Consider the following 15171-nt stretch of genomic DNA (forward strand, 5'->3'; position numbering starts at 1 on the left):
TGGTTCAGTAATATCCCATTGTGTGCATATATCATAATTCAGTGAACTCCTTATTTGTATATAAAGCATTTGTGGTAATTTTTGACCTTCAGTACTTGCTGAACTCCCTACCATAAATTAACACACTTTTAAGAATCCTCACTCAGAAGTCAGTTGTCACCTATTCAACAAAATGGAAAATTTTAATATTGCACTAAGTCACTATAACAACTCTTTTTGTATAACCTGTTAGTAGTCTATGAAATATTGCTAACAACAGCCTTGTGAATTAAATAATATTATCCTTATTTTGTAGGTGAGAAATCGGAGACAAAGAGCTGAAGTAGCAGGCTAGTGTCACAGTGGGTAAACGGCAAGATCCTGACTAGACCCTTCTCTTTCCATCCACCCCACATCAGAGTTCAACCAGCTATTCACACTAACCCAGTCACAACTCACTACAATGACTATAAGACATTACTACAAATTAAATTTTGAAGAGAGGTTCTCACATTCAGGACAAGAAAAGGCTCAAGTTATAAACTGGTTTAGCTCTAAATACATGTTTATAACTTAGTCTCTGTAATTCATAAAGCATTTTCCCAAATAAAAACCTATACAAATGGTTAAATAATTTCCTGGAGGGATACCACAAATTAGGTTAAGAGATGGGGGTTTACTGGGAAGAATCAAGAAACCAGAAATAAAAATAAGCTACAAAAAGTATACTCATTTCTCTCCTGTTTGCTCTTTTTTGGATTCCGTTCAGTTTCAGATAGCTAGTGCCTAAGAACAAACACAAGGCTACCTGCCCCAGTCGGCAGCAAACAACTTCTTCCTTGGTTTCCTCATTTTGTTGTTTTTATAATGTTTTTATTTATTTTTGAGTGAGAGAGAGAGACAGAGCATGAGCCTGGGACGGGCAGAGAGAGAAGAAGACACAGAATATGAAGCAGGGTCCAGGTTCCAAGCTGTCAGCACAGAGCCTGATGCCGGGTTCAAACCATGGACCATGAAATCATAACCTGAGCTGAAGTCAGACATTTAACCAAAACTGGGCCACCCAGGCACTCCTCAGATACCTTGTTCTTAAAAAAACAAGAAATACCAAATGAGCAGTTCAAAGTAGCTCTTTGCTGGATATTCTTCCCCACACCACAGGAATGACTCAATCTGGAGGATCTTGGGGCAGTGAAACATGGACCTTGCATAGGCAGCTTCCTGCCAGTAACTATAAAGCTAAAGAGGTAAAACCTGTCCTTGCAGCTGACAGATCATATAGGGGCGAGAGCCACAGCTGGTAACCAAGAACTCTAGCATCTGCCTAGCGTTTCCTCTATGTAACATGTATTATACCAAAACCCTGGATAGGTAATGAATGCTAGGTGGCTCTTCAGGGACCCGCAACCCACAACCTGGCCACACAGTGGCACAATTAATGAGTCCCAGTATCTCATTTTAATTCATAACAAAAGCACTTATTACACAGTAACATGAAAATTCTTGTTTAATAAAAAATTCCTAATTTGAAAGAAAATGTATTTGAGAGCTATTTGAAAAGCAAATGTATTATGACATTTGAAAGATTACTGAAATAAACTTGCATAGCATGGCAGCAAAAAAGTTTGTGATATAATGAAAATAAGTGGGATTGGAAGTCAAGAGGCCGAGCATAAAACCTAGCACTTAGACGTATAATAAATGACAAGTGAATGATCTAGTACCAAAGGACTATGGGCAAGTTATTTCTTTTCTCCCTATTTCTAAAATTAGATTGTAATAAGGCTTAAATGAGTTATTACATTTGTGTTTAGAGCAGTTCTTGGCACAGAACTATTTATTGACTAAATAGTAGACACTATTACTAGATACTAATAGATACTATCACTAGTTCCACCACGAGACAGAGGTGTAATCTCAGACAAGTTACTAACCATTCTAGAATTCTATAAAATGACAGTGCTAATAATAGATGCTCTATAGCTCCCCTTCAGCTCTAAAAGAATATTTACATTCCGATTCTCAAACATGTTACATTAAGGAGTATCTTCCCACAGGCACATTAAAACTTTAAGTACTACTGTACTTTCCAGACAATAGTATATTACAGAATATATACCAAACATACAGTGGGGGAATGGGGCTTGGACATGTGGATATGACTGGACGTCCAGACTATCACTTAAGGTAGAGACTGTAACTTAAACACATATCACAAAAAGAAATATACTCAGAATAAGTAAAACAGTTCTGGATGAAGATTGAGGAGATTGTGTTCTACTCCTGACACTGCTACCAAACTTAAAATAGTAAATTACTCCTATCTATGTTTGTTTGCTTATCTGTAAGGTGAGAAAGGTTGCAATACATGATCACTAAGATCTCTTTGGGACTTTTTTCACTTTTTTCCTTCTTTCCAAACTAGCATAATGTCAATTATTACTTAGAAAACTGGGAACTTTAGCACCCATAAATATGAAAAGTTGGCTGATCTCCTGGTCTAAGCAAGCAGTCCCTGATCTGAGAATGGGTGCAATGGCAATGGCCTTTTATTATTTTTTTAATGTTTATTTATTTATTTATTTATTGAGAGAGAGAGAGAGAGAGAGAGCGAGCAGGGGAGGGGAGGGAGAGAGAGAGAGGGAAGGAGAGAGAATCCCAAGCAGGCTCCTCACTGTCAGCATAGAGCCCAATGTGGGGCTTGATCCCACAAACCATGAGATCATAACCTGAGCCGAAATCAAGAGTCAGATGCTCACCTAACTGAGCCACCCAGGCACCCTGGCAATGACCTTTTAGATGAGCCCACATTCACTTTCAAGAGCCAGTGGATTTGATTTTGCCTCTGCTTTCTAAAATAATGTACATTCTATACCATAGAGAAGGGCAGGAAAAGGAAATTAGCTCAATAAATGCACTGATACACTAACCTTCTTACATAATTGCAGAATTAACTGATTCCTTTGTACTAAAATATATTTAACAGCCAACATTTACTCAGCACCTACTATGTGAAGGATCCACTGGTAAGTACTTTTAAGATAGAAAACAAGATAATTTTAAGTGATCTTTAGGTAAGAGTACTGCTGTAGGGGCTGGAAAATACATGGCTACATCCATCACATTTCTTTCATTTCCAAGATAAATCCTTGCAAAAAAGGACAACAGAATCTTATTTCATTATCTCTAAGAAAAAAGAGATTAAGTAGAATCTGAAATTTATTTTTTTATATTACTTATTTTTTTTTTTTTTTTTGAGAGAGAGAGAGCATGGAAGGGGAAGAGGCAGAGGGGGAGAGAGAGAATCTTAAGCAGGCTCCATGCTCAGCACAGAGTCTGACGCAGGACTCAATCCCCCAACCCTGGGATCATGACCAATGATGGAATCAAGAGTGAGACACTCAACTAAGTCGCCCAGGCACCCCAGAATCTGAAATTTAAACTCTTATGTTCACATCAGGACAGTAATTTATTCTTAATATTCCCAAAAGTTGTCATTATAGTCTTACCTTTTTATTTCAAACCCACAGCAAAATAAAAAACAGAAATTTGTTTAAAACATGTAACTAAAAGTTAAAAAAAACCCAAAACCTAAAAACCTCTTACCTGAGCATGAAAATTGGACATAGTCGTTGTCTCTATATCCTTCTTTCCTAATATCTCCATTTTCACTGGTGAATTGGGAAAATTAAATGAAAAGTAGTCTAAAAAGTCAGGTAAATAAGTAGCTGCCCCATGAACAATACCCATTACATAGAAAGCTGCAGAGTTTTCATTTTCACTGAACACTAGACCCACAAACTCTTCTGCAAACCTCTCCATCTCCACAGGAGACAGGTGGGAGAGTTCATTACTGTAGGCGTGGATAACAGATGCGCCTCCATTAGGCTGGTGCTCAATATGAATGAGCTGTTTGAACTCCAACGTGTCCAACCTCTTGAGGTTATTCTGAACCCGTGGCTCCTTTAATGAGACAAATGGAAACTCACTGTTCTCTGGAATTTTGGAATCATAGTTCTTGGTATCCAAATTCTTTCCACTGTAATCCTTTACATTATCATTTAGGATGCCTTTGGCTTCTTGATCTTCAACATCAGATAGCAATCCTGAGCAGATGGTTTGAATAGATTTGCTATACATTTTTGGACGCTTCCGTTTTTCATTCTCTTTGTGTTTCTTTTTCTTTTTCTTCTTTACTTTTTTAATTTGTAAGTCTTCTGCATTTGTTTTTGGTTTCTCCTTCCCACCTGTTGAGAAAAAAAAATTTTTTAACTCCATATTTTAGTTACTTAAAAATCATGCTTAAGGAACTATTGTACAATAAATAAGCAAAGTTTACTCAGATTTGAGTTTGTATCTGGGACTTGTTTTACACAATATTGATAAACATAATTTAGTCAATCTCCTTCCCTCTCTACACACACACACACACACACACACATGAAGGCCTACGACAAATTTGTACCTATCGCACATGGTACCATTCTGACATGTAGCAGACGTTCAATCAGTGTTTACTGAAGTAATGAATGGATATTTTAGAAAACATAATCTTCAAATTTAAATGTAAAAAATCAGAAATGGGAAGTTGAACAGAGATCAGTCAGATGTTTCCCACTGACACATATCATCATTTTAATGCATCTAAGTTATTTAAAAATTGCATGTAGTCAAAAGACTTATAAATCACAAAGGGAGAGAACTACTTGCATTGTATGAGCAGCAACAAACACAGCAATTCCTTAGCTTTTTACCATATTTCCTCCTTACTATTCTTGCATCTAAAATGGACTATTTTAGAGGTCCACTAGATTTTGCAAAGTCCCCAATGAAGACCCAATAAGGCAGCATAAAGGAGATGACAAAATTAGAATAATTTCACATGTCCTATAAGCATAAATGATACCCATGTACTAGTAAAGAGATGAATAAAAAAGTAAAACATTTAGGGATTATAACCATATACATTAATAAGCTTCTGTAACTAAAGTCAGGTAGATTCTGGGTCCAGAAATTTAGAACTCCAAAAAATACAAGAGTAATGCACAGAGGCTATACAGCTATAGACTAAGTGTACATATAAATGTGTAATTTTATCACAATATATTTATTTCTGTACAGCAAGAAAAATAGGAGAAAGCAAACATCTTCACAAGAAAGTATTATGCTGGGGCATCTGGGTGGCCCAATAGGTTAAGTGCCAGACTCTTTATATATGCTTAGGTCATGATCTCACAGTCCTGAGATTGAGCCCCGTGGCAGGCTCTACACTGAGCCCTCTCTCTCTGCCCCTCCCTCATTTGTGCTCTTTTCTTTCTCTCAAAAATAAATAAACTTAAAAAACATACTATGCTTCCTAAGATAGTATGAGAAAGCCATATGCTAAGAGTTAAGAAGAAAAAGCATTCACTGTTTCTACCTGTTATTTCACTTTTATAGACAACCTGTTATAAATTAAACCTTCCCAATCTGTTTCCTTACCTAAATTTTTCCATATGCACATATGGCTTTTATTCCTTTCTGTCTCCAGTGAGTGAGATGTCCTGCCTACTTTTCAAAAATAAGTCCCTCCCACCAACTCCAAAAACCCTTACAAAAATAGTTCCCTATCCTCTTCTTTTGATCAAACTTCTCAAAGCAACCATCTATGCTGAGGTCCTCCCATTTATTACCTTATTCTTATCCCTTAAATTCTAAGTCTGCTTCAGTCTACTCAAATTTACTTTCCCAGAATGTTCAAATACTAAATCCAATGATATTCTCTCAGTTCATTCTTCCTGATCTCTCCAAGCTTTAACAGAATTATCCAGTTCATCCTTGATTTTTTGCTGCTTTGACATTACTTCCTTGCTAATTTTTAGTTTAAAAGCCTCATGACTGTCTTTCATCCTGAATGCTGGAGTCATATTAACCTTTCTATAAATTTTATATATTGTTGGATATTTATCCTTTAAGTAAACTGCTTTGAAGGGTTCTCAATGCCTACCAAATAAAATACAACCTCCTCAACATGGAATCCAAAGACAATGCTCTCAGGACAACTGGACAGCTCAGTTGGTTAAGTGTACGACTCTTGGTTCTAGCTCAGCTCATGATCTCTCTCACAGTTTGTAAGATCAAGCCCTGTCTTGGGCTCTGTGAGTGAAGCCTGCTTGGGATTTTCTCTCTCCTTGTCTCTCTGCCCCTTCCCGGCTTGCTCGCAAGCATGTACTATGTCTCAAAATAAAAAACAAAAAACAAAAACAAAAAAAACAGACAATGCTCTCAAGTACTTCATTCTCTAGTCAATGTGTACTCCTTACAATTTCTTATAAAACACTTAGCCTGTGTTATCTTTCTACTACTTGCAAAGACATCTCCTCTTCCGAAAATACCCTTGTCCTACCCAGCACATCTGACCTCTTTCTTACCATTCTTTAAAGACAACTCATGTCATTTTCTTCATTTTGCTTTCCCTCTCTAGTTGGAATCACTTCATTCTAAATTCATATAGGGGCACTTGGGTGGCTCAGGTTCCTGGCTCTCTCTGCCTGACTCTTGGTGTCAGTTCAGGTCATGATCTTTACGGCTCATGAGTTCAAGACCCACATCAGGCTCTGCACGGACAGCGTGGAGCCTGCTTGGGATTCTCTCTCTCTGCCCCTCCTCAGTTCTCTCTCTCCCTCAAAATAAATAAAAACTTTAAAATAAATAAATTCATATAGGGGCGCCTGGGTGGCTCAGTCGGTTGAGCGGCCGACTTCGGCTCAGGTCAGGATCTCGCGGTCCGTGAGTTCGAGCCCCGCGTCAGGCTCTGTGCTGACCGCTCGGAGCCTGGAGCCTGTTTCCGGTTCTGTGTCTCCCTCTCTCTCTCTGACCCTCCCCCGTTCATGCTCTGTCTGTCTCTGTCTTAAAAGTAAATAAACGTTAAAAAAAAAATAAAAAAAAAATAAATTCATATAGTTATTTTTTTCACTCATAGGATACCTGTATATCACGTCCTTCGACATACTATATGAGCGAAACAAGTAACTTTTATATGAATTATAAGAAAGAGTTAAGTGATACTTTCCCCCCTAGCCAGGCATTGTATTCCTCATGACATTTAATACATTGCTACAGATGAACATTTAATAAATCCATAAATGAAGAGATTTCTCTCACCAATAAACTAACTGAGGTCTGTGGGTTTTTTCCTTGTCCCTCCTTCAGCCAAAGTTTTCCACAATATAAATACCACTAAATCCTAATCTTGGAAACAACAAACATAAAAATTCTCTTAATAGCAATTCTAAAAAAGGGAAATTTAATGTTAACTTGTAAAAATTCATTACTTCTAAAAATTTATAAATATACAATGAAGACCAAATTGGTATAATTATGTAAAGCAAAAATAAAAATCTTTCAACATTACTGATTACATAGGTTTGTAGAGCCATAAAATGCAAAGTGTTAATTCTCTAATGTCTACACGTAAATAAATGAATATATTAATAAACTCATACTTGCTACCTAGGAATGAACTATCAAAACATTAGATTTAAGTTAATATTTTAAGAACAAAATTAATAATGAAAAAAATTTAAACAGGGAGTTAATCAGCATGAAAAGATAAAATAGGTATATATATGTAAGCAAAATCCAAATGCATCAAGGAAAAAAAGCAGTGAATTAAAAAATTATAACTTAAGGGGAGTCTGCGTGGTTTCAGTCAGTAAGTGTTTGACTCCTGCTCTCAGCTCACGTCTTGATCTCAGGGTCCTGAGTTCAAGCCCTGAGTTGGGCTCCACATTGTGTGTGGAACCCACTTAAAAAAAAAACAAAAAAAAAAAAACAAAAAAAAACCAGAACTTAGTATTATATGCTGCTGAAGCGAGCTCCAAAAACAGAACTTAAAGTTTAAAAGGCCTAAGTACAGTAACTAAATGGAAAATATATATAAAGTTGCACAAATTAAATGGGCTGCCAAAATAAAGAATTTCATTTCAATGAAAATATAAGCTTCATATCCTATTACATTTATACCTAACACATGTTTAAAAAGTAAAATAGAAAATATCCAGCCATTAGAATCACATGTTACTTTGAAATGAATTAGGCACAACAGTCTATTTTCTATTCACAAGGATGAATGAAAGTAGTAACAGTATTAAATGGTCAGAAACTGAAAAATGCAAAATAATAAGAAATCAGTTAAGAGAGTCTTATAATGAGCAACAAGGAATTAAATTCCCAAGACAAAGTACTCTGTAATTAAACACTAAAGCGAGCACAGTATGCAGAAGAGACTTAACATAACATGGCTGAGACTGCTGGTCTTAGAAAGGCCTGCTTACAGGGGTGGCCCTGGGCTGGTATCTGAGAAACTGGTACTTTGGGAATGTCCCCACAATTCCTTGGTAAGAGTGGCTCACTGTATCTAAACTTTCCGTGCAAACAATATGGTTTATGTTGACACCTTTTTCCTTTTGGGAGCCTGGAATTGTACATGCTGGACAAAAGATGCCTATGTAACCAACCCCCAATAGAAACCTTCAGCATCGAGTCTTGAGTTTTCTGATAAACAACATTTCACATGTGTTTGTCACAATTCCTTGTTCAAAGAATTAAGCGCATCCTCTGTGATTCCACTTGGAGAGGACTCTTGGAAGCCTGTGCCTGATTTCCTCCAGACATTAATTACCCCATGTGCCTTTTCTCTCTACTGATTTTACTTTGTATCCTCCACTACGGTAAATCATAGCCATGAATACATCTATATGCTGAGTCCTACGAGTCCTCTCAGCAAATCATCAAACCTGGGGGTAGTGTTGGGGACCTCTGATGGACACAGGTAACATGCATTCTTTACAAACTGAGGCACTAGCATTCACTAGATGTATTTTTACATTCACTAGATAGATTTTTAAGGTTTTATATAATCTGTCACTCATTTCCTTTGTTAGAAAGACATGTGAAATGCAGTAGACATATAGGTAGACAATCTTTAAATACTTTAAGGAAATTAGACCATTTTGATTATCAATGTTCTTCTCTTACACTAAAAGTATTTAAAGCAACATTTCTCTAAATCCTATGATTCTTCAAATCAGACCTATGCTTTTTTTTAAAGGATCGTGATACGTACCCATAACAAAAAGGGTTGTCAATTTGAACCCTCAAAAAGTATAAAAGAATAGGATTGATAAGGGACCTTCCCTCCACAGATCCATAGATCCATGAATATAGTGGACCCCAGACACACACACATACACAGAGCACCACAGACACACACACGCAACGAGAGCCAAAGAAAGATTCAATCAGAGAGAGGTACACACACACACACACACACACACACACACACACACACACACACACACATTGCCAGAGAGGAAAGAGACCCTCACTTAAATACAGAAATAAACACACACCGAAACAGATACAAAAACAGCATGTATTGTTAATAACTAAACAAAAACTTTAAAAAATCACAAATCTACTGGCATTAATTTCTACCACTAGAGTTAGTATATTAGTGTTAACAAAAGAAAAAATAAGGGCTGTCCAGAAAAATTGGATCTGATTTCGTATCTAATATGGGAATTAATATTTATATATAACTCATTATCATACATAGAAAAAAAGTAGTAATTAGCTATTTTCAACCTCTGGGTCTTAGGGGAATGACTTTGCTTGTTTTGCATGGCAATATTTTCAGTCTTCCTGACATGAATTACCTACCTGTAACCTTTGGTATACTAGTAATAATCTTGGATATTGGCTTCTTTTAACCCTCATTCCCCTTGCTCACCAGCAAGCTTCTTTTATGTGCTATAATGATAAATATCACTCTCAAAAATACTATAATCGTAACACCTCTGTTCTTACAACTTTTCACAACATAAAAATGGCTGAAACATATAAGTATGCTCAGAAAAAATAGGTGGTAGATGTTAAACATAAAAGGATAAGCTAAATCAGCTTATTTGTTCCTTTAAACTATTTCTCATAAAGCAAATAATCCTATTTTGTCAGTGAAAAACATTTATAAGATTTATGCACTAATAAAAATTTTTTAGCATGTATATAATTATGTATTTATATACATAATCTAGTCATACTCAACCTCATGCAGTTTTTGATGAAAACCTGGAGGAAATGAGACTGGTGCAGGGTTAAGAGTTAGGATCTATTTTAGATGTCAAACACTGTCATTAAACAATCAATGCCTGTGTGTGCCATACTTTGTAACATTATCAGGAAAAAATAATACAGAGAGAAGAAAGGTTGAAAGGAAAACAGGGCACAAAGGGCACACAGTAGTAAATACCAGCACACTGTCTCCACCAACAGATTCTGTTGTTGCTCCAGGACATCACCTCTCCCTGGTCATAGACTAGCAGGGCAAATTGTTTCCACTGGATAATAACAAAAGCTAACACTTACTTGGTGCTTACAATGGGACAGGCACTATTTCCAAAATGAATCATGTTTTATTCACTTAATTATCTATATTTTACCTAGGGAGGAGATAATTTTGTTGTTGTTTTTCAATTGCAAGAGTTAATCTTTCATACATGTTTACAAAAAAGATTCATATCCACTTAATGAATTATCTGTGGGCCAGACACCATGGTTGGCGCTTCCACCATACTTTACCTGATTTAATCTTCACAACCCTGTAAAGCAGTAATTACATTATTATTTACCTTCATTCTATAATTAAGTACATTTTCCCATGGTCATCTCAGAGGTCACTAAGATTCATTTCTAAAACTATCTCATTCTTCCCCTTTATCATTACTAGGTTTCAGTTTAGTTCAATTCAAAATTTTTCCTAAATTTTTCATGTACTTCAAAGTCAAGGTTAGTATTGCATACTACTGAAAAATCTCCATTTTCTTAGACTATTTTAAATTTTGTTTGCATATATAATCTCTAGATTCACATATTTCATATGAATGGTATGTAAGGAATCCAACATTCACCCAAGTGACAGGAATTTCCATCACTGTACATTCCATTGGATAAGAAAATGACTATCTGACTAAACCAGTAAAAAATGACTATTTGACTAAACCAGCAGGGTAAAGTTAAGTAAACACTTCAAGCATTAATCATTAGCACTAGAGTGGTCAGATTTGAGTCCCGCCTCAAAGGCTTGCAATCTAATTAGACAACACAGCTAACACATGCTGTCAAAAGAAACAGAATAAAAGGACCATGAACATTAACTAACCATCAACTTAAGCTCTGAACTGTTTCTTCCAAGGTCAAAAGAATTTTATTAAAAATGAAGTTCTGACAAGTAGAAAATAGCTCAAGAACATCTGGAAACATGACAAAGAATGAAATGAAAATACAGAATCTAATATTGTTTATCTTAAATAATATAAATTAACCAGTTACTTCATTACACATACAATGCTATAAGCTTTTTTTCCTAATGTATATAATGGTTTATTAACACATGAGTTCAACACCAAATTAATCAAAGTCAATGTATTCTGATCCGTAAATTCTCGACTTAACAGGGGCAGCAAATGAATTTGTTAGCTGTCTAGCAACCAAATTGCCATGGATTCTTCTTGCTATCTGACTGAATTTAAGACTGTTCTTACTTCTCTTCTACCACATATTTCCTGAAAGGGTTTAGATTTATTGATAGGATTAGTATTATTACTCAACCACCCAGCCCCATGTATAAACAGCAACTGAAAACAAACATTAACAGAGAAAAGGCAGGAAACGAAAACAGGATATTCTTTAGGTATGCAAGCAACACACAGTAAGAGTATACCTTCTAATTCAGCTCAGAGTAAATGATCCCTGTATGATACCAGACTTTGAGATGGTGATTACTGTCAAATATTTTTAAGATCACTTCTTCTACCACCCATCCCTCTTGTACTAAAATTGTTTTAGCTCTTTAGATGATCTAAACATGGGTAAATACTAGTAATGCAAACACAGAATTAAATAACCTATTTAAGGAAACTAATAGTTTGATGAAGCTCAACCTTTACTACTTCTTCATAAAGTATACTGAAGAAATATACTACTAACAACATTATGGATTAGAACTCCCTACTATTACAATAACTTTCCATATTCTAACCATTAAAGTTTGCTCTCAGCAAAATTTGGCAACAAACATTAAATCACTAAGTCTGAAAGTACAATGAGCAATATAATATAGTACAACTTACATCACTAAATATAAACTTACTTTTCAGCAAAATCTTTATTTCTCCATTTTCTTTCTTGATCTCATTCATTACTTTATGCTTCTTTTTCTCTCTCTCTTTATCTCTCTCTTTAATTTTGTCTTTGATTTTATCTGAAAGACAAAACAAAGGAAATATTTAAAATCATTTTAAAATAAATAAATAAATAAAATCATTTTATATTTTTTCCCCATGAACCATAGTCCAATTTCTAGAGTTACAATATACCATGAAAAATCAGAATGAAAAACAATCATGGCTTTTGTTCTTCCTCTCAGGTTTGGGGGAAATAGATTTCCGAATTTCCTGTCATAAATTAACACGGAACACATAATATACACATCATATATTGTCAAAATTTATCATTATAAAGATTTGTAGAGATTCTAAAGAAAAATCTTCATTCTAAAGATTATTCTTCATTTAATTCATGTCAACCACAATATTAGACTGCCTTCAAATCACTTAAAATAACTGCCTAATTGAGATAGTAAACTACAATGGAAAAAGTGCTAGCTTTGAGGTTGGCTATATCTGAATTAATACCTTAAAAATGAAAAAACAATCACAGTTTCTTAAACTATAAAATGGCGGTTATTATCTTTCTCACAGGTTACTGTAAGGATTAAATAAATCAATTTATAAAATGACTACCCAGAGCCTGGTTTATATAAGACTAAATGGAGTTCCCCTACCTTTGCTTGCATCTTTTAAAAAGGATATGACTGATCTGGCTAGCTGGTGATATTAGGATATTAAGATAAAAGGTATAGGGGCGCCTGGGTGGCTCGGTTGTTGAGCGTCCAACTTCAGCTCAGGTCTCGATCTTGCGGTTTGTGGGTTGGAGACCCGCGTTGAGCTTTGGGCTGAGAGCTCAGAGCTGGAGCCTGCTTCAGATTCTGTGTCTCCCTCTCTCTCAGTCCCTCCCCCACTCTATCTCCCTCTCTCTCAAAAATAAACATTAAAAAAAAATTTTTTTTAAATAAAAGGTGTAAGAACTCTAGGAATCATTGATCTGCATTCTAAAAATTTAAATTTGAGTTTGTAAGATTTATTGCCCTATTCTTGTTCAATCAAGCTCCAATGCCCCCAGCAAAAGAGAAGATCTAGAGAATTTTAAAATAGTGATGTAGTCTCTGTTCTCAAAATGCTTCCCATTGATTACAAAGTCATGATTGAAGCACATAAAATCTATAAAATATCTTCTAATGTAACAGAGATTATATAGTATATATACACAGACTACAGAATTTTTTTTTTAATTTTTTTTTTAACGTTTATTTATTTTTGAGACAGAGACAGAGCATGAACAGGGGACGGTCAGTGAGAGGGAGACACAGACTCTGAAACAGGCTCCAGGCTCTGAGCTGTCAGCACAGAGCCCGACACGGGGCTCGAACTCACAGACTACAAGATCATGACCTGAGCTGAAGTCAGCCGCTTAACCGACTGAGCCACCCAGGCGCCCCCAGACTGCAGAATTTCTTAAAATCCCCCCTTACTGTCCTTTCTATAAATATTATTCTGAGGCCATAACCACCTTATGATTAGATTACCATCTATATCAGTATTGCCCAGTAGAAATATAATGCTTACCTGATATGTAAATTTGAGTTTTCTAGTAGTCACATTAGAAACAAAAACTAACAGGTGAAACTAATTTTAATAATACGTTTTATTTAGCTAATGAATCTAAAACATGGTCATTTCAAAATGAAACCAATATTAACAAATTACTGAGACATTTTACATTATTTTTTTTTTCCACAGTCAAGACTTCGAAATCCAGTGTATATTTTATACTTAATGGCATATCTCAATTCAAAGTATTCAACAGCCACATGAGTGACACTAGTGACTACCACACTGAACAGCTCAGGTCTAGACGACTTAAACAGAAAATTCTTAGAAAAATAAATTAATGCACTTAACAATTTAAAACTTACATTCATTAATAAAAAAAAATTCAAACAGCATATTCTACCGATCAAACTTGACAAAGTGCTTTTGCAAAAATGATAATACTCAAAACAGAGGAGAGGACAGGTGATGGTAGAGCAAACGAAAACAGGGACTGACTTAACAAATATGCATTGCTGAGTATAAGAAAAGGGTTAGGGAAATACAAGTAAGTAAGGTCCTCATCTGTTCACATATAACTTAAATTCTAGAAATACATTAAGCTGTTCTCACACTTCAGATTAGTTTACTTTTTGATGCTTAAAGTCCTTGAGATCCTGTCATAGGCTGTCATCCAGCTATTAAGTGTTTACTCCAACTAGCTGGAGCTTAGACACATATATAAATTAATATTTCCTAAGTAAACATACATTTTTAATGAACTATTTATGCCTCATTTAAAAATCACAACTGAAGAAAATAATCTGTCTCTGCATTTATTTTCCCAATCATCCCTGTTAGTTTATTAACCTAAAAGTGTTATTTCAATAACTATTGAACTTTTAAAGTTTATTAAAGTATAATATACACACAGAGAAAAACATGTAAGTATACAGCTCAATTTTCACAAAAATGAACAGCACCTCAAGGATCCCCGTCTTCCCTTCCAGTACCCCTACGAGTAACCAAGATCCTAACTGCTAACCACACAGATGGAAATAACTACAGAATTTTAATGGCATATATGTATACAAAGACTATGATATAATATAAACTTACCACAGTCACAAAATATAAATATTTTTCAGAATAAATTTAAACTAGCTTCTCAGAAAATAAAATTATAATATGGTTATGACCCAATTTCTTAGTAAACTTTTTATATACTTATAAATATATTTATTTATACACAGTATAGACTTTAAGAGCAGTTTTAGGTTCTCAGCAAAACTGAACAGCAAGTATATACAGATTTTCCATATAGAACTGCTACCCCTATACATCCCAATTTTTAAAAAATTATAATGTACACACGTTCAAAAGACTGAAAAATAATAGTTCAAATTATTAAAAGCTATTATTTTTGGTGGCACCTGGGTGGCTC

The 15171-nt window shown here is 35.1% G+C and overlaps 2 protein-coding genes across 5 annotated transcripts in view; one reads left to right on the forward strand and one right to left on the reverse strand.

Moving 5' to 3' along the window:
• Positions 1-3095, forward strand: part of TMEM60 (transmembrane protein 60) — a 38670-nt gene extending 35575 nt beyond the window's left edge. The window contains exon 3 of the mRNA XM_053218575.1: positions 296-3095. The gene's annotated coding sequence lies outside the window, so the exon portion shown is untranslated. The remainder of the gene's footprint in view (positions 1-295) is intronic.
• The window catches only part of RSBN1L (round spermatid basic protein 1 like), a 67278-nt gene that overhangs the window by 23016 nt on the left and 29091 nt on the right, over positions 1-15171 (reverse strand). For 3 of the 4 annotated variants that reach the window (XM_027071749.2, XM_053218564.1, XM_053218565.1), the window contains 2 exons: positions 12170-12280; positions 3586-4226 (listed from right to left, as the gene is read on the reverse strand). In XM_027071749.2, the coding sequence (XP_026927550.1) occupies positions 3586-4226; positions 12170-12280 (752 nt within the window). The remainder of the gene's footprint in view (positions 1-3585; positions 4227-12169; positions 12281-15171) is intronic. The other variant, XM_053218563.1, reaches the window with a different exon arrangement.

The sequence above is a fragment of the Acinonyx jubatus genome, chromosome A2 (assembly GCF_027475565.1).
Source record: "Acinonyx jubatus isolate Ajub_Pintada_27869175 chromosome A2, VMU_Ajub_asm_v1.0, whole genome shotgun sequence".
Classification (NCBI taxonomy): Eukaryota; Metazoa; Chordata; class Mammalia; order Carnivora; family Felidae; genus Acinonyx; species Acinonyx jubatus.